The sequence below is a fragment of the Anopheles moucheti genome, chromosome 2, assembly GCF_943734755.1.
Source record: "Anopheles moucheti chromosome 2, idAnoMoucSN_F20_07, whole genome shotgun sequence".
NCBI classification, from domain to species: domain Eukaryota; kingdom Metazoa; phylum Arthropoda; class Insecta; order Diptera; family Culicidae; genus Anopheles; species Anopheles moucheti.
In genome coordinates this window covers 54,476,447-54,496,854 of record NC_069140.1, presented here as the reverse complement: position 1 = coordinate 54,496,854, position 20,408 = coordinate 54,476,447, and the positions used below count along the sequence as shown (strand labels likewise).

Sequence of the window (20,408 nt, the reverse complement as noted above, 5' to 3'; positions counted from 1 at the left end):
ACAGGCTATTTCCGACAAATCCACCACCGAGTGATCTGCATGTGAAATAGCATCCAATGAAAAACATTCGCAGCTGTTTGATAAGCTTTTTGCCAGCCCAACAGTTTGTTGCAGCGAACCATATCTTTAGGAGAAGTTCAACCTTCTCACCATCCTTCTCTCCAATTTCTGAACTCCACGCTGCTCTATTAGCATGGAGCGGGGTTAGCAAATGGAAACAGCTTTAGCATGCTCATGGGGCACAGTAAAACAAAAAGGACCCGGTAGTCCTATTTATCGGCTACCAGCATCATCCATCCGTCTCCAGCCTCGGAGCATCCTTCCCTGGCTGAATGACCAAGAGGGAAATGAGGAGAAGAAAAAAGACTAATTCAATAGATGGGCAGATATGTAAATAATCTGCGCCTCACATGGGCCTATGTATGTTTATTTTTAACTTTTATTAAAATATACAACGAAAGGGCAGGACTGCCGTTCTGCTGATGCCCTACATGGGAAAGGGATGCTGCCTATCGCTGGCGGTCGCGTATCGCATCGGATAAAAGCGGACCGTGATGTCAAACTGGCGTGCCGGAGAAACATGTGCCCTTTTTTCTTTTTTTGCTTTCCTTCGCACCCATCGCACGAGCGTCGAGTGGCCAAAGGATGGGCTCGTGTTGAGATGTTGGCAATTTTCATTCCCGTGCTTCATCCGAAGTGTAACAGAAATGCCACACCGTAAATGTACTGTCCGTGTCTGTTCGCTTCACACACGGAGCCCGAGTTAATTATGGTTCTCACCGTTCGCTGGTAATCATTCAGCCCGTAAATATCACACACCCACAACAGATACATCTACGACCAGTCTCCCTCGCGTATTTGTGGCCTCGCTTTTAGGCTGCTTAAGCGTACCCTAAACATGTGCGGTTTAAATTGCTTCCCGACCGGTCCCGGTATGCCCGGTATCCCTGTTCAAAGTGCACAAAAGGACAAAATGTTCTCACTTGGAACAATCGCGCACGACCCCGCACGGCTGCTTCAAAGACCACTTGAACCGACCTTTTCCGCAACGTGCGGTGGTCTGTGCCACCCACGGCTTTGAAGACATTTACAACGTAGGGAAATTACGTTCTTGTATGATGCAGCACCGCACACATTCGTACAGCAGATGCTTCCGTGCATTCGCAACGTGTGTCAATCAAATATGGATACATAAAAATGAGATTTCAGCATTATGGAATGCAATCTACGCTCTGTTTTGCGGTTTGCCAATGGGTACGAAAGGTAAGGCGTAACGCCATGTCCTCATGAACGTTGGATCGTGAAGTGAGGCTTTTCACTTGATGCCGTGCCTTTTGTCTCTCTGCTAGTGGTTGCGATCGTGTTTTACGCCAGTCCTGTTCGTCCTTGATGGACTTTGCTCGGTGGACTCCTGGTCGCCAGTCATATTCACCGTTGTGAGTCACCGGCCTCCAGTCCACCTTCACGCGAACTCCTTTACCGATGTTGCTCCAAAGATTTCCTGTGCTTTATCAACAAAATGTACAACCACATCTTCGCAGCAAGTGCATTCACCGACCGTACCGACCATCAGTGCCAGAAATGTTTCCTTTCTTTGGTAAGCTTGCAACAACAAAAAAAAAACGTGTCCCGTTCATTTGTCCGCTTTGGTTCGCTTTCTGTTTCGCATCAGCATCGCTGGCGAGAAGGATGTCCCTGCCGCACGCCATCAAACCGACCAACACACACAGTCCTTGCTTGCGGACAATGTTAGGACGTGAAAGGTGCCACTTACCACCGAGGTAGCTGGCACGCCCCGCGTACACTTACACACACACACACACACACACACACACACACACACACACACACATACAACAGCCTCCGGTTCGCGCATCCTTTAACTGAACACTTCGAACCCATCGCACATCCAGTCTCATTACCATTCGGGGAGGCGAATGTGGGCAAGCTTCTTCAATTTACTTAGCATTTTAGCACGGACCTCCGTTCATCTTCCCGCCAGCCATAGCACTCGCCGCTATGGTGAACCGTTGTGACATAGTCCTAGTTGCAAAGGAGACCATGATTTTCGCTTTTCTCATTCGATGTTTTCCCTCCTTTTTGCTTCGTTGTTGTTTATTTAGTAGCTGTTGGTTTGAGGCCGGCGTGGATGATGATGGTTACCACTCAGCCGCGGGAGGCTGCGGATGGCTTCACAATCATTTGCATTCATCGATCGGATATGTTCGCGCTCCTGCTCTTACAGGGGTAGCCTGAGCCTTGTCAAGGCTGTGAGCTACACGAGTTCAACCCCGTACCTGTACTCTGTTGTATATTATTCATCTGTTTTTGCATTACACACCCGAATAGGAGCAGTTGCTTCCCAATGCGAACGCGTGTGTGGTCGTACTGTTCATACCTCTGTTTCCAACCATTGACCTCATTTCAAGTACCACAATGATTTTAAGGTAATTAAATTGAATGAATATTTAATCGACCACAATGTTCTTCCCCAAAACATTCCAATGAATCTTGGAATTCGTTTTATATATTCCTCATTTGCGACTTGTTTTACGTGTTTTTTTAATATAAGTAAAATTGCTTCCCATGTGTTTCTGTTATCGCTATAAGAACATTTTGAGAGCTATTAAACCTTTATAAATATCGATCAATGTGGAATGGTGGCAAATTGGGTAAAAATGGCAAACACCACAAGCTTGACCCAGCACGACAGATCGGGAACGTTCCTGACAAGTCTAATTTTTATCGAGGGTGTGTGTGTGGGTTTTTTTGAGTTTGTATTTTTTTTTACCGAACAACAAGAGAATGCCCAACGGCATGAGTGAGAATGATAAACAGTGAGTAGAAAAACGGCCCGCTTCGTGGATGATAAGGTCAGGTTCTGCCAGATTTTCATCGATCGAACCGGTGAAGGGCATTAAATATTTACGGACAGCATTTTGCGAACCTTTGGCCCATTGCTGCTCCTGGTGCGAACTTTGCTCCTCTTTCCCTCTAGTTCTATCGCTTATTTGTCTCTCTGTTCTTTTCCAACCATCCATGCATCTCTTTCTATATCTGTCCATGACCTCTGTAACACGTGGCCGGCACTAGGCGGCTCCATCGCTTCGTGGCAGTCGAAATCTGACCAATACACAAGCGTGTCGATGCAGCCAGCTGTTGCGGCGTACGCTCGAGCTGCGTTGACGCGAGAGTGTTTATGAGAAATCGTGGATGAGAAAACAACAAAACCAAAATGCCCATCATTTGCAGCAAGTTCTCAACAACTTGGTAGCAATTCGTTGATTCTACCACCAGAACGAGAAGCTGTTCCGCATCAGTTTCAATCGATGAGAATTGGTTTTATGTTACAAAAAGGGTAAACCAACGTACACAAGTCACGTAACACACCGTGGATATAGTTTTAATTTGTTAGACTAGCGCGAAACAGGATGTACGGGCAGTACCCATGCCAATGGTTGATCTGCAAAGATGAGAGAGGGAGCACTTTTCTTCGATGACCATGCACTCCAACTCACGTTCGGCTTCGAGGCCAGCATCGACAAATGTTGGTAGCTACCAACGGGCATGTCCTTAGGCTGGGTAGGTCAAATAATTGCCAAAGGGAAGGAAGGTAGTGGCTATTATAACACATTCGGGAGCAACTTACACACAGCAGCCTACGACGGAAGTGGAAATGGAGGTGCGAGTAAGCAAACATTCGCTGAGTCCTATTTCGCCTTTCACGACTGCCTCACTGAAATACACACAAAATTCCCAAGAAAGAGAAAGTTTCGCATGATTCTTCCACACTTTCACTCACTACCTCGGGTGAGTCTCACTCGTTTCTGTGTCAAATACGCTGTTTTGTTTTACCCATTACTTTTGCGTTTGTGTGCTTTCATTACCATCATCCGGCTAAGCACACGGAGCTCACCGATAATCTTAACAGATTCACCACTGTTCTAAGGTAAGAATCCTACGGATTAATTCTTGTAAAACTTTTTCGAACGAATAGTTTATGCAAGAAACAAAAGCTATATTTTATATTATTTGTTTTGGTTTGAATCTACATATACGAGTGTTACTACACTTAAACGCTTGTTAAACTGTTACTATAACATGGCACCATTTGTACAATAAACGAACAAATTTTTCACACTCACGAGAAAGGTCGGTATAAATGTGTTCCTCACAGGGTTGGAAATTGTACTAAACCAAGCTTAGAAGGAATGGTCCAGGAAACCATTTATACCCCGCTACTTCCAATTTCACAACGTTGCACGCCGCCAGAACCGACAAGCTCGTCGCTCTCTCTGAGATTTGATTCCCATCCCTGTCACACATTCCGCCCTTTCGGATGTTCCAGTCCCCCGCAACTACCAGTTTCACTGCCTTTCACACTGGCTGACTCCACAACCTGACCGGCTCTCGATAAGGATAAAAATTCTTATCCCTTTCGTACATCGCACTGCTTCTTGTGCCTTCTCGATCTTCTGAGGCTGTTGCGTTCTTTGAGAAGTGCGCGTGCGGATTATTCCATGATTAACAAAGGATACTCATATAAGATGGTAAGCAACTGCTACTGCCAGGACGTCTGAATGTTGGAATGAAGAAAACAGAAATTCTACACGTGATCAGCCCAAGCAACCGTTCAGAAGAGCAGTTATAAAGTACAGTGAAGAGTGTGTGTTTGTTGTTATGGCAATTTTGTTGTTATGGTAAAAAAAAAGACAAACAGTACAATTGATGTACTAAAAAATGTGCATCAAATAAAATAAAAATAGTGCGTTTCTATTTATCTCCGAAAACAGTTGTGGTGGAAGCGCGGTCGTTGTGCGAGACCGCTTCCATCACCGCTATCGCGAGAGAGCTTTTTTGGAGAGAACAACCCCTTCTTCGTTCTTCCTTCTTTCCTGTCTACCTTTCCTTTTCCTTTTATACACTGCATGGACTCAACGATACTGCTGTTGTACCCACAAATGAGCCAAACATGAGACTATCTTTTTCGCGCGCAATTTTTAGATAGTTTCTCATATGCGTGAAAAATACACAAACATCTGGAAAGCAAGATGTAAATATATTACAGCCTTTACCCAAGTTCCGCGAATAATGCGTGCCAGTGAAATTCGCGTAACTCGAATTCCCTTTATGATATTGGTTATATTTAGTATTCAGGGATTGCTTTCTTCTTTTCACGATAGAAAGAACACTAATAAACGATATGAGTGAGTTAGTTTCGACAAATTGTGCACAATTAATGTTAAAATGTAACGTATTTTAGGAAAATTTTGAAATTCGACAAACGAAAATTTCAATTCCGCTTACAAAATTACGAGAATTGTCGAAATATATAGATTCTCATATCTCGAATTAGCATAATTCGGGTGGCGTGTAGCTCGAGAAGGGACTGTAATTTATTTTCGCACCCTTTTCAAATTTAAAATTTAAATCAATAAATAACAGTCCGATGGAATAGTGAGAACAACCACTATGCGAAATGAATGACAAAAAGCAACAAAAAAAGCAGACGTCAGACGTCTAGGAAACGTCACCTGCTACGATGGGCATGCTTTATTTCTACCGAATTGTTTTGTTTAGCAAACATGTGTTTTAGCAAAGCATACGGATTTCGAGCCGAGCCTCAGATTTTAAGTTCAACTGTGCATTCATAGATTGTAGTGCTTTTGTACAGTGTGTTTTAAAATGGATACAGCAAACGACACATGTGAAGTGTGCGGGCTTGAGGATTTTACATTAGAAAATGGTTTCTACTACTGTACAGAGTGTGGCACAAAACTGTATAGCAAACGTGAAATTGTGGATGATGATATAGATGTCGGCTGCCATACAACGACGCGAACAGAAGCTCGCCAGGGAAACAAAATATCAAGTTGGGAACAAATGAATTATTTCCTTCACGGCCTTACGGCACGATTGGTTGAGTTGGGTGCTCCGGAAGAGCTAAAAATGACAGTTTTACAGATTTGGTGTGCCTATCTAAATAATGCCGAGATAGCTTTCTTCCACAAAAGACAACGCAAGCGGCCGCGCTTAACATTGCGAAATCTCAAAGTGTTCGTTACAACCAATGGATAATGGAAGAACACATGCACTGTCTATAACTGTTTCATCTTTCGTTTCAGGGATTTAAAAGTAATGTTCAACCGAAGCGTTCCCAAGCGACCCAGACGAAGAAACGAGAAATCGGGGGAAATTTCCTTGAAGCGTAGGCGAAAGCAAACTCTAGATATGTTAAAAGCTGAACAAGATGCATTTACACAAAGTCAACATTCGGACTTAGAATCTACGTTGAGTAACTTATCCACATCGATGCGGAGTTCTAATTCAGTTCAAACCCCATTGGATTTTCAATTCAACCGTCGAACGCGGAAGCGACTGCTGGAAGAATTACAGCTCGATGAGGACTGCGTACAGCGGCATGAGCAAGAAACACCTGCGAATGTGGATTGCCATACCTTTCCCCATTTGGATGTAAAAGGTCGCAGGGCTAAAGAGCCAGACAACTGGTCATTCATGCAACGGAAATCAATTTTAATCGCCATACTAAGTCTTGGTTTGAATCAAGTACGCAGCTCAATACATGCAGTAGATCTCATACGATGGATAGAAGAAGGACATCTTCCATTTCATGACTTACGCCAATATTTGCCTGAGGGTCTAGACCCAGATTGTTATTCTGAAACATTATCATATCTGTCGTCTTCTTACCATGGGTTCGTGCAGTACAGAGAAGCCATGTCGCTGATAGCAACAGATCTTGGAATAACGCCAATCCATCCAGATTTATCTTCGATTTGCTACCGATTTTTAAGTGAACTGGCGCTCCCACTAGATTTAGTACCTTACATTTCCAAAGTGATTGCAATTGCGCCAGACATTAAGCCCCCTGCTGCAAATGCCTACTTTCCGAAGTACGAACTGCACGCTATGAAGTTTATATTGTTTATTATGAAACTGTTGTTTGGTTTGGATGGTGTGATCGAAACAAAATTAGATTTAACCAACGAAAAGCTCAACGAACGAATTGGAGCATCTAGCAAAATTCCAAAACTTTTCGTATGGCATGAGTGGCAACGATACGTGACCATGCGACGTGTCATACTGGAACAGTTGCACTACCCAACAAGTCATTCCCGCAGTCAATCGACGGTTAATCGTCCCATTGATAACGATATATTTCTAAGCTTTTTTGAGTCTCGTGCCGTTTCAGACGATGATAATACGACTGGTTATCAAGCTGGTCTAACTGGACCAAGCCATACTCCTGCCCAAGAGCGATTATTTAAAAATTTACACACCATCATATCATCGGTAACACAGAAACAGTCAAGCCTTAATGGAGGACAATCGAGAAAGCATATCGAATTCGATCATAGCTTGGAACCACAACGTACATATTTCGCAGAAATACTAAAAATGGACGATACCGAGCGGCAACACGTGTATATTCCGGAGTACATGGCAACAGATCACAGCAAACGTATGACGGCACCGTTTGTTAATCCAATGCCTCTGAAAAGACAGCTTTTAACGAATCAAAAGATTAGGTTGGTCACGAAAAAAATTAAACCAACAGTCAAGCACATCCAGATGGTTGCGTACAACACACACATTCCGTATCAAGAGATGTACCTCCGAGTAAATAAGTTTGCCCATGTGCTCCAAATGGATAACAATGAATCGAGCAGTTCCGAAGATGGCAATGCCGAAAATAATCTTTTAGATTATATCAACTCGAAAACCAGTGAACATCATCTCAGTCATGAGGAAATACTACGCAATACGCTGTGCCATAATACGATAGCTGAAATGGAATCGAATCTCCGAACGGCGGATTTTAAAATGAGAAGCAAAGATGAGGAGCTAGCATGGTTAAAGGAACTAAAAGGTGAAGTGAATCCTTTTAAAGATAATCCCACCGTAAAAGAATTACTACCAGATGAGCAACTTTGCAGTGAAACGGTTAAAATTGCTCTACCTAATTATTACTACTGGGTCAAGAATGGAAAACTTACCTACATTTCGTTGAGTGTCTTTGAGCAGGATTATTTTAGCACTTTTCCAGCCAGCTTTCAATTCCTTCTGCGGGAAGCAGCTTACGTTACGCGGTGTTCCATGATGGATTTATATGCGGAACTGAATGAGTTGGAGAAACATATTTTTAAAATATATGATCGAATAAAATGATAAATGTTGAGACAATATTGCTTCCAATAAACCAATAAACGGGTTTCTTCACGTGTCTCTTATTTATTGGCTCTCTCTCTCGTTTTGGCGTGAAGATATTGTAGGGCATGCTTACCATTTCTGGCTTACTAGACTTAAATTTTATCATGTAGCAGGTTAGTCAGTCCGTGCTACGAGTAATTGGTCCGAATGGGATTTTGTGTACCGGTCCTGTCGTGTGAGAAAGGCACCACTACCGGCCGTCCCAATTAATTGGCTCTATAGTAGCAGAATAAATTCCTTAGAGATCAATCAGCTTTGAAGCTATAGCAAGTAAATTGAAATAGAAATAAATTGTATGATATTTACCTTTTATCGGTCAAATTGCAACATCACAAATAGATAATTTTGAATTAATGCTTGCAATACAGTTGCGCTAAATATGATGGAGAAACATTAAAATTCCAGATAAAGCAGCAAGTTTGAGAATTGTATAGGTATCGTTATTTAATTCAACTGCCTATTTAAATAATTGGTTTGTTTGCCAGACGAAATTGTACAACAACTTTCTTGAACGTCAAAGCATGATTTTGTCATGTTGTCAGAATTAGCAACAGAAAAAGGCGAGAAGTGTTGTTTCGTCAAAAGCGAGAGAAACTCCGATTTCTATTGCTTTTTGTGTTTGCTAGCATTTTGCCAGTGGCATCGAGCCGCACATATTGCAATTGCCGATTAAAAAACGACACGTAGTGAATGTGAAGCACGTGCTACAACAGCCTACGCCGTTTGTCGTCCACCGCAACCCGTGAATGGAACGAACCTGGACGACGTGGAATTGTGCGTTCTGTGCCGTTGGTTACGTGTGACGGGATTCCGAAGGCCAGCAGTAGCAATTGCGTGAGGCGAGATTTCATTTCGCTCATCATCGTTAGTGGTGTCTTACGGGCATCATAACTGGTGTTTGCACACATTCCTTCAGAATTCCTGGAGACAATTTGTTGGAGGTGCCTAGCCGAAGAGGTGTGTGTGTGTGTGTGCGTGTGTGCATTGTTTCTTTTTTTGTTTCGTGACAGACGGTGGTGCTTTTGCTGTTTAGCCAATCTGAAGAACATTCCTAGCTCTCGTAGCATCGATCATTTCATTATTGTGATTTACACAATAAACTTCGGAAAGCAAATCTTGCATTTGAATCTGTGACCGCGCAGCACACATAATCGTATACGCGAGCAGCAACAGCGAAAGCAAAATTCCAACACATAATAGCACAGGAAAGCGCATTTACCATGGATAAATTTATCAGCATGTGGAAAGTGCGAGAACTCGCCGATAAAGTGTAAGTATAATTGAAACCGATTTCCTTTCCCTAGCCAGACACTGGGTGGACTTTACCGTGTGCACAACTACAACCCAAAGACAATATACACTGCAAACGCGATAAGACTACCTTCGATCCTAACAATCGGACTGTAATTTACCTGGCTGGAGCAGTGAACTGTGATAGGACAGAATTGTTTATGGTGTTTGCATTACGTCGCGAAAATAAAATAATTAAAGCATAGAACATAGTACCTATGGCCCGCACAACACTAATACGGCTCCGAGGAACCCGTTAAGTACGAGTTTTAGTATCATCCGGAGACACCGCGACACCATCAGGTGGTTGATAATTCGGCTGAAGGGTTTAAAGTTCCTTGCCTTGGATAATATTGGTCGTAGAGCTTTGCTATATGTGCCATGTATTAATTTTTTGACCATAGAGTGAAGGAAATGAAAACGGATTGATACGTTTTCATTAACTGATTTGCCCATCCCATGTGCCCGGTGGGAATTGTTAGAATGAATTTTACGCAAAATAAGGCCGTCAGGGTGTATTTTTTACCAATGATACAGCTTATCCGTTTTGTGGAAACGGCATGAAATATGTTGAAAGTTGAACAATTAATTGTGGAATTTAAATCAACGACCAGGCCAAGACGTAGCCGTGGCCATGATGACGGCATTTGCCGTTTTGTCATGCAAAACTGTATCTATTGCAAAGAAAAGAAACAGAAATGTTGGGAAAACTCCAATAGCTATAGTTTAATGTTCTGTTTGTGATGCTTTGTTGTTGGCTTTGAGTTAAACGTCCATTGTGGTTATGAAAAATATCAATATTTTATGCTCCCAAATGTACCGCTGAGCGGAAACAGTGCAGTAGTATGCCGCACGTTCGGGTTTAAAAGAATACCAAACAAACCGTTGTGCGGTAGAACACAAGGTGATGTTAAATTATTAAATACATCGAACCACCTCATCGTGCTTCGATGTAAAAGCCCTAGTCTTTCTAAAGTTTACCTGTGTAATTTAAGTATATTACACTGTGATTTCAAATTTTACATAAACTTGTATTCAAAATGAAAAGTGTCAGGATTGGAATGTTTATGTAAGTTCCTTACAAAAAGAGTGATACAATGTCGATCATTTGCTGTTACACCCGACGGCAGCGATACAGAATAGTCTTTTCGTTCAAGGTGATCGTCATAGTCGCGCCCCAAAAATGGGTGCTTACGCTATAGTCTGCCGGTGAAGGTCAGAAGATCACGAGAAGAGGTAGAAAAACCAGCTCGAAGTATACACACTTTTGTTGCGTTTAGCCAGGGTCACAAAATGAGCAAAACTTTTGCTAAATTATAATCTAATATTGTAAATCAACAAACGTGTTGTCTTTGCATAATGCTTAATAGTACATAATGTATATGACAGGTTCCGATGCATCGCCACTGTCATGTTACTTTCCATAAAACGTATTATTGAATTCCTAAAAATCGATTGGCACACTTTCTACCGAATGGCGCAAATACAACATGTAGTTTTCACTCACGTCCCATGCTGGAACCTATTATGTATCGATTTAAAAATAAGAACTCCACGTAATCAGTTAGCAGCAACACGCGGCGTGCAAATCGTAGTAATGTTTTTAATTGAAGTTGTAAAATTATAATTTACTAACACTGTTTCCGTTTTGATTCCTCCTTCTCCCTTTTCAGTACAAATGTTGTGATGAACTATACAGAAATCGAGGGTAAGGTACGCGAAGCAACAAATGATGAACCGTGGGGTCCAACGGGGCCACTGATGCAAGAACTCGCGCATGCTACCTTTACGTACGAGCATTTTCCTGAAGTAATGTCGATGCTGTGGAAGCGAATGCTACAAGACAACAAAACGAATTGGCGACGAACGTACAAAAGTCTGTTGTTGCTAAACTACCTTGTACGCAATGGATCGGAACGTGTTGTTACCTCGTCGCGGGAGCACATCTACGATCTACGATCGCTAGAAAATTATACTTTCGTGGATGAAAATGGCAAGGATCAGGGTATCAACGTACGGCACAAAGTGCGCGAGTTGATCGACTTTATTCAGGACGATGACCGATTGCGGGAGGAACGCAAAAAGGCGAAAAAGAACAAGGACAAGTACATCGGCATGAGCTCAGAAGCAATGGGCATGCGTTACGGAGGTAGCAGCGGTGGTGGAGGCGGAATGGATTACGGTGGCTATCGAGATAGCTACGATCGACGGAGCGAGGATCGATGTAAGTTAGACTGCTTTGTTCTGGTGTATGAATGTTTATTCATCGGTAATAACTTCTTTCAGATAATGAGTCAAGGGACCACCACGAATACGATTACCAGTATGAAGGTGAAAGAGAAGATTCTGACGACGAATCGACGAACGGACCACAGGATCGTTCAGCAAACCGGTACCAGGACCGAGAGCCATCGAAAAGTCCTGCCACACGTCAATCGTCCAGCTTGTCTACTGGATCCACGACGGCCTTTGGCAGTGGTGGAGGAACTGGAGGCAGTGAACGGAAGATAAATTTGAACATCAAACCGACCGGCAACTCGTCAGCAGGAAGCACACAAAGAAGCGCACAGAAAACGACAAAGAAAATCGATCTCGGAGCTGCTAGCGGATTTGCTAAGACGGCTGCAACGGCGACAGCCACATCTTCAGCGAGTGTTGACCAGTTTGGAATCAATTCTCCAACTCACCGCAATACGCATGCGGAAGATATAGTTGGTACCGGTACCGTTTCGGGCAACAAACAGCAAGATGCGCTAGATGATCTTTTCAAGACGTGTCCCACGAAATCTTCCGCCACCAGTGATGCTCTTGTGGATGAGGATGATTTCAATCCAAGAGCGGCCGAAGATTTTGGAGATTTCGAGTCGGCTTTCGGTGCAAATACCGGCAAACCGGTGGCGACAACAGCGAAGGGAGATGATTTTGCTGATTTTGCAGCATTCGGAACGGAACCAGTACAGCAAGTGGCCGTATCGCCGAAAGTGGAGGCAAATGCAGATCTATTGTTTGGTCTAAGTGTTGGAACCACTACGGGAACATCAAGCAATGGTGGTGCTCAAATGGATATTCTTTCGGATCTAAGTGGTCTCTCCCTTGGCGCTAACACGAATGGTATGTATGGCAAATGTTTTACATTTTACTTTTCGCTTAAATTCGTTTGCAATTACCCATCAACATTGTTCATCCAATAAACCCTAGAACCAAATCGGATGGGAAGAACATACATTGCTTGATATCCTCTTTTGATCTAAAATGAAGAGGATGTTCCATTTAAAACATTCACCGGTATTATACAATTCCTTCCACCCTGTTCCTTATCAGTATACTAGTATGGTTTATTAGCGCAACTTCTTACCTGCTTGTCAAGAGGAATCTTTCCGTTGCATTTTATGCCAATGTGTCTTTGACCTCACCTCCTTCTATATGCTACCTTTACCGCGTGGTGCCACCATTCATGGACGGTAGCGAAGGAGGATGGTGATAGATATTTGGGTAATATATTGGTGCAACAACTATTTTACCTTCTCCCCTTGCAGCATCCAGCAACAACAGTATCGTGTCATCGGGTGTACAACCGTGTATTGTGCATCGATATAACGATCTTCTTAAGAGTATTCGTAAACTGCCCTTGCATCAAAAAGATGGACAAGATGGCCATACAATTAGTCGAAACGAGGAGAGGCAAATGGTGAACGATAAGCTTGCTTTGCTACTTGAATGTCTTCCGGGACCGGTACAACCGTCAGATGCACTATATGGATCGAAAGTATGGGACCGTTTTGCGGCAGAGGCGTATCCGAGTTTGCTCGAGGAACTAATCCCGTTGATGGGACATTTGCAACGCTCCCTGCTGTACCGGCTTGTTACACTTGATGCAAGCGCGCTTTTCCCGTATGAAGCGATCAACGCCCTTACCCAGCGGTCTGTTTTACAGGGTTCATCACATGAAATAGCATTAGAGCTGTTATTACGCATAATAGAGGACGATTCTGTTTTACCTGCAGCCTTGATGCAACTATCAGTATTGCGTAGCGATGCGCACGTTGGTGACTACAACCTGCTTTTGCAGGTCCTTTCTGCCATCCCCAATAAGGTAGCCAACGCGCTTAAAACCAAAACGCCGGATAACGTATTGCCCTTAACGTACAGTAGAACAATGTTCCGCCAGTTCATTCGTACCATCGTAAGCTTAAATGATGCTGTTATTCATTACGAGAATGAGGAAACAACTACAAAACCATCATTACAACACGCCTGTTTAGCTAATCTGTTCAACAAACTCATCATCGATTTTCATCAAGATCGTCGCTCACCAACGTTGCGAGCTGTATTGTACCTTCTGGTAGACGGAATCTTTAGATTACCGAAAATGGCGACTTTTATTAGAAATATATTTGCTACCTTAACGCCGACAGCAATCGAAATAATAGTTTATATTGCGCTCAACGAACGCATTGATCTCTCTGCAATCTTCGAGCAATCTGTACCTACCAGCTGGGCTTATGTATTGTTGCAAAAAGTTCCACTGTACAACTATTCCACTCCCAACAATGACACGATCATCCATGAACTGATCCAACTGCTAACACGTGTGCCGACAGTGGAAAATGTGAATAGCGACCAGTGCAATGAAATCGCTCTCGAACGATTAGCTCAGCAACTGCTAGTGGTGTGGTCAAGTCGCGCATCAATTCAACGGACCAGTTTCGATCAGCACCTGTACATAACGAAGCTCTTATTGCTATCCATCACCACGGTAATTGAGAATGAAACGATTTGGTCGCCTAAATCCGGTGACACATATCGCAGGATGTTATTCGACGGCTTAAAGGCTCATTTGGAATCACCGATTAAGGAGGTGCGCTGCGTCGGTATGATAACGGTTGAGCTTATTATGGGTTTGATCGACGAAAAGAGCGAACAAGGCAATTTTACGAGTGCAAAAGGTGGTGAAAATCGATTGCGATTTGATTATGAGGGTTTTGATGCAGACACGCTTGCCTTAATAGAAAGCTTAAAGACCATCGTACAACGAAAAAAAGCATTAGATAAGAAACGTGAGGAACGTGTAAACGATGAAGAAAGGATACTGCTAGCTGTGGCAGAGCTAACGCATTATAACACGAAGCACAATGTCGATTTACAAAGCCAGGAAGGTGAACAAAATCCCATTTTACAGGTGCCATTAGCATCCAACAACAAGCCAATACCAACATCAGCGGATAGTGACGATGAAGAAGAACATGGCGACGATCAACAGTCACTGGATTCGGATGACGATGAACTCCAAAGCTATGATATGTCAAACGACACTAAGCTCGAACATGAACGGCTTCGTCCAAAATATCTGTTAGATTTGCGCGATGCGCTCCTTGAAACGGATGCATCCAAATCACCGGAACAGTTCGAGCTAGCGGTAGATGTTGCTCCCGAACTTATCGCCCAACAGCTGCCCAGCAATGACGCAAAACTTGCCTTAGATATGTTACAAATTTTTCTTTCGCTCGAAGAGAAAACTCATATGCCAACCTTCGGAGAGCGAAAGTTTAGCGCGCTGGTTGAAATATGCGTCGTATTTCCGAAAGAGTGTGCCACCTACCTCTGTCAACAGTTTCATGCCGAGGTGAGCCATCACGCTGTGAATCGTCGCATATTTATGCTGGACGTGATGACGGAGGTGGCTAAAATACTGTCGAACAGTGGTCCAAAGGACGAATCTCCTAAACGGCAAGTAGAAAGCAAAGTGATCGCACAATCACCAGCCATCGACTGCAGCGGGAACAATAAGAATCAACTTCTACTGATGTTTCGCGATGAAGCAGAACGCAAAACACGTCGTGAGGAGGCCGAACGAGTAGTACGTGAGCGAATCGAGCGCAAAACAAGACGCTTTCGATCGGCCTTTGCTAAAATGCGGGAAGTAGAAGTACAGGGTACAGTTAATCGATACAGCGAGGTGGCTGGCTGGTTTTTCTTTCCACTGATCCGTGGTTTCGGGGGCAACAAGTTTATCTTCACGGCCGGTCTAAAGTTCCCGTACGACGCGGAAAACCTGCTGCTTGTCAGCTTCCTGCAAGCTCTTTCGGTGCTAATGGTGTGCGCCGAAAATTGTCCCATCGCCGGACGGATGGCAAGGGAAGTGTTTACGCTCGCGAAACTTTTGCGCTACAGCGAGGAACCGAAAGTGCGTCTATCCGTAATGCAAATGTTGGCGGCCATCTTTTTAGCGATCCGATCGGAACTGCTGCAGGTTCAATTCTACGAGGAGCTGCTGGAACTGAAAAGTTGGCTCGAGGAGTGCACACAAGCTGATGTGGTACGCAAGGGTGAAACAAATAAAGAATGTCGCCAGCTAGCACGTCATCTGCTCGCCATGTGCTATGGTGCATTGATAGACGAGAAGGATTAAGTTTACTATCCTGTTCGAGTGCGCAAAATTGAAAGCAGTAAGAGATGCGAATGAAACAATTAGAAGTACTGATTTGAATATGTAACGTATGCTGAAATAATAACAGCCTTGTGACGACAATGAACGTCGTATGCATTAAAAGCAACAAACTTGTGTTATCGAATCTGCGGACACCGAAAAACTCTTATCACTGCTTAGATATGTTGCATGCTATATAGATCGTTGGATATCGTTCGTCTGTGCTGGGACGGGCGTAGGGAGCAAAGGTGTAACATTTTCATTGCTTTATTTTTATTACTCTGTATACTACTCGATACGATAGGAAGCGGGCGGTGCTGTTTATGATTGCTTCCAACTACTTCGTGATGGTGTGCGTTACTTTAGAACGATCTGAAGGGCAGATTACTGGGAATGCTTTAACAATATTGGGTTGATCGCACTACAATTAGCGAACCATTTCTCCGCACTTGAAACACTTGCAATCGACCGGTTCCTTGAGGCGAATTTCCATCGTGGCAGACTCGTGGTCGGTCATCCGGACGCCATCCGGATCGTAACAGTGCGTTAGCTGCAGTTGTCGCTCGCGCAAGAACGATTCCCGGCAGCAGTAGCACTCTTTTAAAAAGCCCGTCGCCGTGATCACCGACGGCTGGACCTGACTGTTGCACTTTCCCTCACATTTGTTGACTGTAACGTCTCCGTTGCAGGTACGATAGAGTCGCCCCAGCTCATCATATTCCTCTGAGAAGAAAAAAAAACACACAGTGTATCACAGTATGTTTTATGTCGACCAGTGTATTGGCGTTCGTTACCTTTTATGAGATGAATCTCCGACGGGAGCGTTTCACACGTCTCATCGGCCTGGTTGTGCTGAGCGGTAGCTGGTACGGTGAAGGATATGACCAGTACAAGCACGCAACATAGCAGATACACACAACGGTTCGTTGCTAGTGCTGATCGAAAACTGCGACACATTTCGACTTAACTAACGAGTACTTGGGAATTATGAAAGCGCCTAACTGCCGGAACCTCACAGTACAGTGTTAATCCTGCCAAATCGTCCTTTAACGTCCAGCAGTCCGTCCCGATTTGCAGCGTAATGCGTCGGTATATTCATTTTTATACTCCACTCCAACCACAATACCATGTCCACGTTTGAGTTCGGTCGCTTAAAATCGTGCCCTTCTTCCTGCAAAAGGGATGAAAGCAAAACTGTTAGAAACCGTGTTGGAACATGCTTTTCCTGCTGGGCGAAAAAAGGCGATTGTGGCCTTTGCTAGCAACATCCAACACGTGGGCCTTGGTTGAGCGAGGCAACGTGAACGCAGGTCAGGTACCTTCGTCCCCTTCGCACAGACGAACGATTGATTCTCCCCAGGGGGGCTCCAGCATGGCCAAAATACTCTCCATTCATATGACCTTTGGCCGAGGACATTCAGGGAGCAATGTAACGGTTGTGTTACATGTGTTTTTTTTTCGTCTTCGTTTACATTTGCTACGCAACAGGGAAATGAGAATGAACTCAAATGGCGTCGTTGTCGTAATTGCTTTTTAAAGGTTGATTTTTGGTTTTGTTTTTTTTTGTTCGTTACTTTCAACAATTACCGTACTAATTGTATTGTTTTTGGTCGAATATTTTACTCTCATTCTAGCAGCCCTTTACACGTCGATGAACAATGGCTCCGGGGGCTTGTTGCAACCCACACCCCTCCTGGCGGCCAATGCAAGTAACATCAACAATAATTCTCTGCTATCGAACCAGGGCAAACAGCAACCTGGCACTGCTGCAAATGTCGGCACCACGTGGAAGAATGCCGGTAGCATTAACATCGATCTGGACAATCTGCTCGGTAACGGAGCGAAAGGAGGTCGGGGTGGGTCGGGTGGTGGAGCCGGTGGCTCGAACGCACCCTCGATGAATCAGCTGAAAAGCATTCATTCCAGCCCGGTACACCAGCCGATGGGACCGTTGAGCCCCCAGTCACCATACGGTGCCGGTGGTATGGCACCGATGGCGACGAATATGATGTCCCCCGTACCACAGCAGCAGCAACCACCCGCGGTAGGAATGATGATGGGTGGTATCGGCAGCGGTGCCTTTCTGAATGGCAATAGCAATAACACCGCCGCACCGTCCGCTGGTGCGAGCTTCGGTGGAGCGTTTAACGCGTTTCAATGATCCCACGCCGGCCTGGCCAATAATTTGGCGGCCTCTTGCTACTAACAACACCCCATCCATTGGTTGATGACGATGTGCGCGGCCTACAGAAGCAGAAACATACGTCCACCAAAAGAAGAGTGCGACTGCCTTACTGTCATCGTACATGCTGTGCTAATGAGTGATACTATAGCGCAACCAAAATGCGATGATCGGTAACAATTTTCAATGCGTGTGTGCATAGCAAATCAAACAAAAGCAACAAAACATACCTTACATACACAATCCCCCCCCTGAAAAGCCAATCAATCAACTTTCCCACCAAAAGCGAAAGGTATTCACTTTACTTCCTGATCATCCTCCCCGAATGCATCGATCCCCGTATTCGATCGATAAGAAATCCGTTACATCCTCCATCATCTCCTAGGTTCTCTCTTCCCAACCACCGACCGAACGTCATATATTCCAACCAATGCGGCCTACACACAACACATACGAAAGATATTATTATTTGTGTTATACTTCTGTCTAGGTTTCCACGCAATTTAGTCATATTTAGATAGGGGGATAAAGAGCATTAAATCTAGATTTATTAGAGCCGACTCGGGTTCGTCGCGGTGGTGGTAGAACATTTACCGAACAATAATCAGTATTCAATGTTCGCTGCCTGAAACACACATATAAGTCAAATCCTGACTCTTCCAGTTCCACCTTACTTTACTTACAATGACGAGCGTTGTGTACAGCATTCTATACCTTCCTTCAATCATTCCCACAATCTAATGTAGCTACCCTTTCAAATCTCCGTTTTGTCCCACTTGTCGAAGCAAAAGGATGAGGTTGTGTAATGTATTACAATGTCACAATGATCATCATGAAACAGGAATGATCTGTTACCGGGTAAAAATTAAAATTTTCAACTGACCGAAACATCAACAGGGTATATGAAACGACTAAAAGAAATTCAGTGTTGTGTCGCACGGACTTTACAGTCGAAACGAAACGAAAAACGAGAGGCAGAGGAGGACGTTTTTCGCATAGAGAAAAAAGCATCTTTTTTACACACATCAAGAGAAGAAAGAGGAGAAAGCAAACACTAACAAACAACAATTCAACTATATTTGTGCGCGTATGCATTTTGTATGTGTGTGTGTGTGTCTCTCGGTGTGTAAATGTGTCTTATGAAAGTTATGCACAAAAAATCGTAACAATGGTCAATAGTAAGGCCAGAACGCCGTCTTAAAAAGCGAATTGTTGTGTGACAAGAGCGTGAGTGAATTGAAGAAGCAATCGTTTTTATACACAATGGTGCATAAAACAGAGTCATTAACAATAACGAACGGAGGACGTTTTGCGCAACCAGGACCAATCGAACGAATTATAAACACCGGCTAATGTTATGTTAATGTTATGTTGTTAGCAGAGTTAGGCAAGCAAACACACGAAGCATGTAAGCATGTATTTAACTATTTTTTCGACTTTTGTTTTGCTTATTGCGCACTACACTCATCGGGAACATTATTGGTGGTGGGCACGCGGGAACCAGATCAGATTAGCTAATAATGTTTTTAAAGTTATCTGTTGAACTGTTTACCCATTCCAACACTTTTTTTTAATTACATTTTTTGCACTACACCTTGGCGTTTTTCCACTTCCCGCAATTATGTTAAACTTTTGGGCACCACGTTAGTTAAGTGAAGTTATTGATGAGCCCCCGGCGCGGTATTCACTTTTCCACAGGGTAGCATCTTTCTGTAGGGATAGTGCATTTCCTTGTGGTCAGGCGCAGACAAGGTGTGTGTATTCACTAGAAGATCGTAACGCAACTGCTAGGTAATGCATTTGACTCTGTACTATATTCCGTTCCGTTTTGAGTATTAATAGTCTTCCCCTGTTGATTCTTAATTTTTGTTGCGTTGTTCATATTATTATACTTTGACTTTATAGTTTTCTTTTTTTTCCCTTTTTGTTTAGTTTATTCATTCATTAGACAACAAGTGGTTAGTTAAGCTTTACTGTGCCGTGCAGTATGGAGAGCAGCATCTACATCGTATAAAATACAACAACAAGCTACACTTCCAACCGTATAGATATCGCCGATCGATGCGATACATGTTAATATTAACACTATTGTGCGATTTTATTGCTTGCAAATTCCAACCTTTCGCCCGCACGAATTTTTGTGTTGAATGTGTCGGTGTCCCGTGCAATTAGTGTTGTGGCAAGTGCCGTCGTGAGAGCATTTGTTTCCGTTGGTTGAGCAATACCAAAATGCGTAACGACAATAACGTGATTTAAATCATGAAGAACAATGCGGTT

General features: G+C 43.6%; 3 protein-coding genes across 3 annotated transcripts; 2 read left to right on the top strand and 1 right to left on the bottom strand.

Annotated features, from left to right (window-relative positions):
• The first annotated feature begins 5,592 nt into the window (after positions 1-5,592).
• On the top strand, positions 5,593-8,252 carry LOC128310468 (TATA box-binding protein-associated factor RNA polymerase I subunit B). Its single transcript, XM_053047115.1, has 2 exons — positions 5,593-6,056; positions 6,126-8,252. Exons 1-2 carry the CDS (start codon positions 5,686-5,688, stop codon positions 8,188-8,190), a joined length of 2,436 nt encoding a protein of 811 aa, XP_052903075.1. The 5' UTR covers positions 5,593-5,685; the 3' UTR covers positions 8,191-8,252.
• Positions 8,253-8,844: 592 nt separating this feature from the next.
• LOC128299505 (uncharacterized) lies at positions 8,845-16,043 on the top strand. Its single transcript, XM_053035491.1, has 4 exons — positions 8,845-9,502; positions 11,196-11,746; positions 11,809-12,633; positions 13,059-16,043. The coding sequence occupies exons 1-4, from the start codon at positions 9,453-9,455 to the stop codon at positions 15,929-15,931; spliced, it is 4,299 nt and encodes a 1,432-aa protein (XP_052891451.1). The 5' UTR covers positions 8,845-9,452; the 3' UTR covers positions 15,932-16,043.
• A 333-nt stretch (positions 16,044-16,376) lies between these two features.
• On the bottom strand, positions 16,377-17,048 carry LOC128299506 (partner of bursicon). Its single transcript, XM_053035492.1, is given in 3 exon segments — positions 16,377-16,672; positions 16,744-16,930; positions 16,995-17,048. Coding segments are annotated over 3 exon segments (537 nt in total).
• Positions 17,049-20,408: the final 3,360 nt, after the last annotated feature.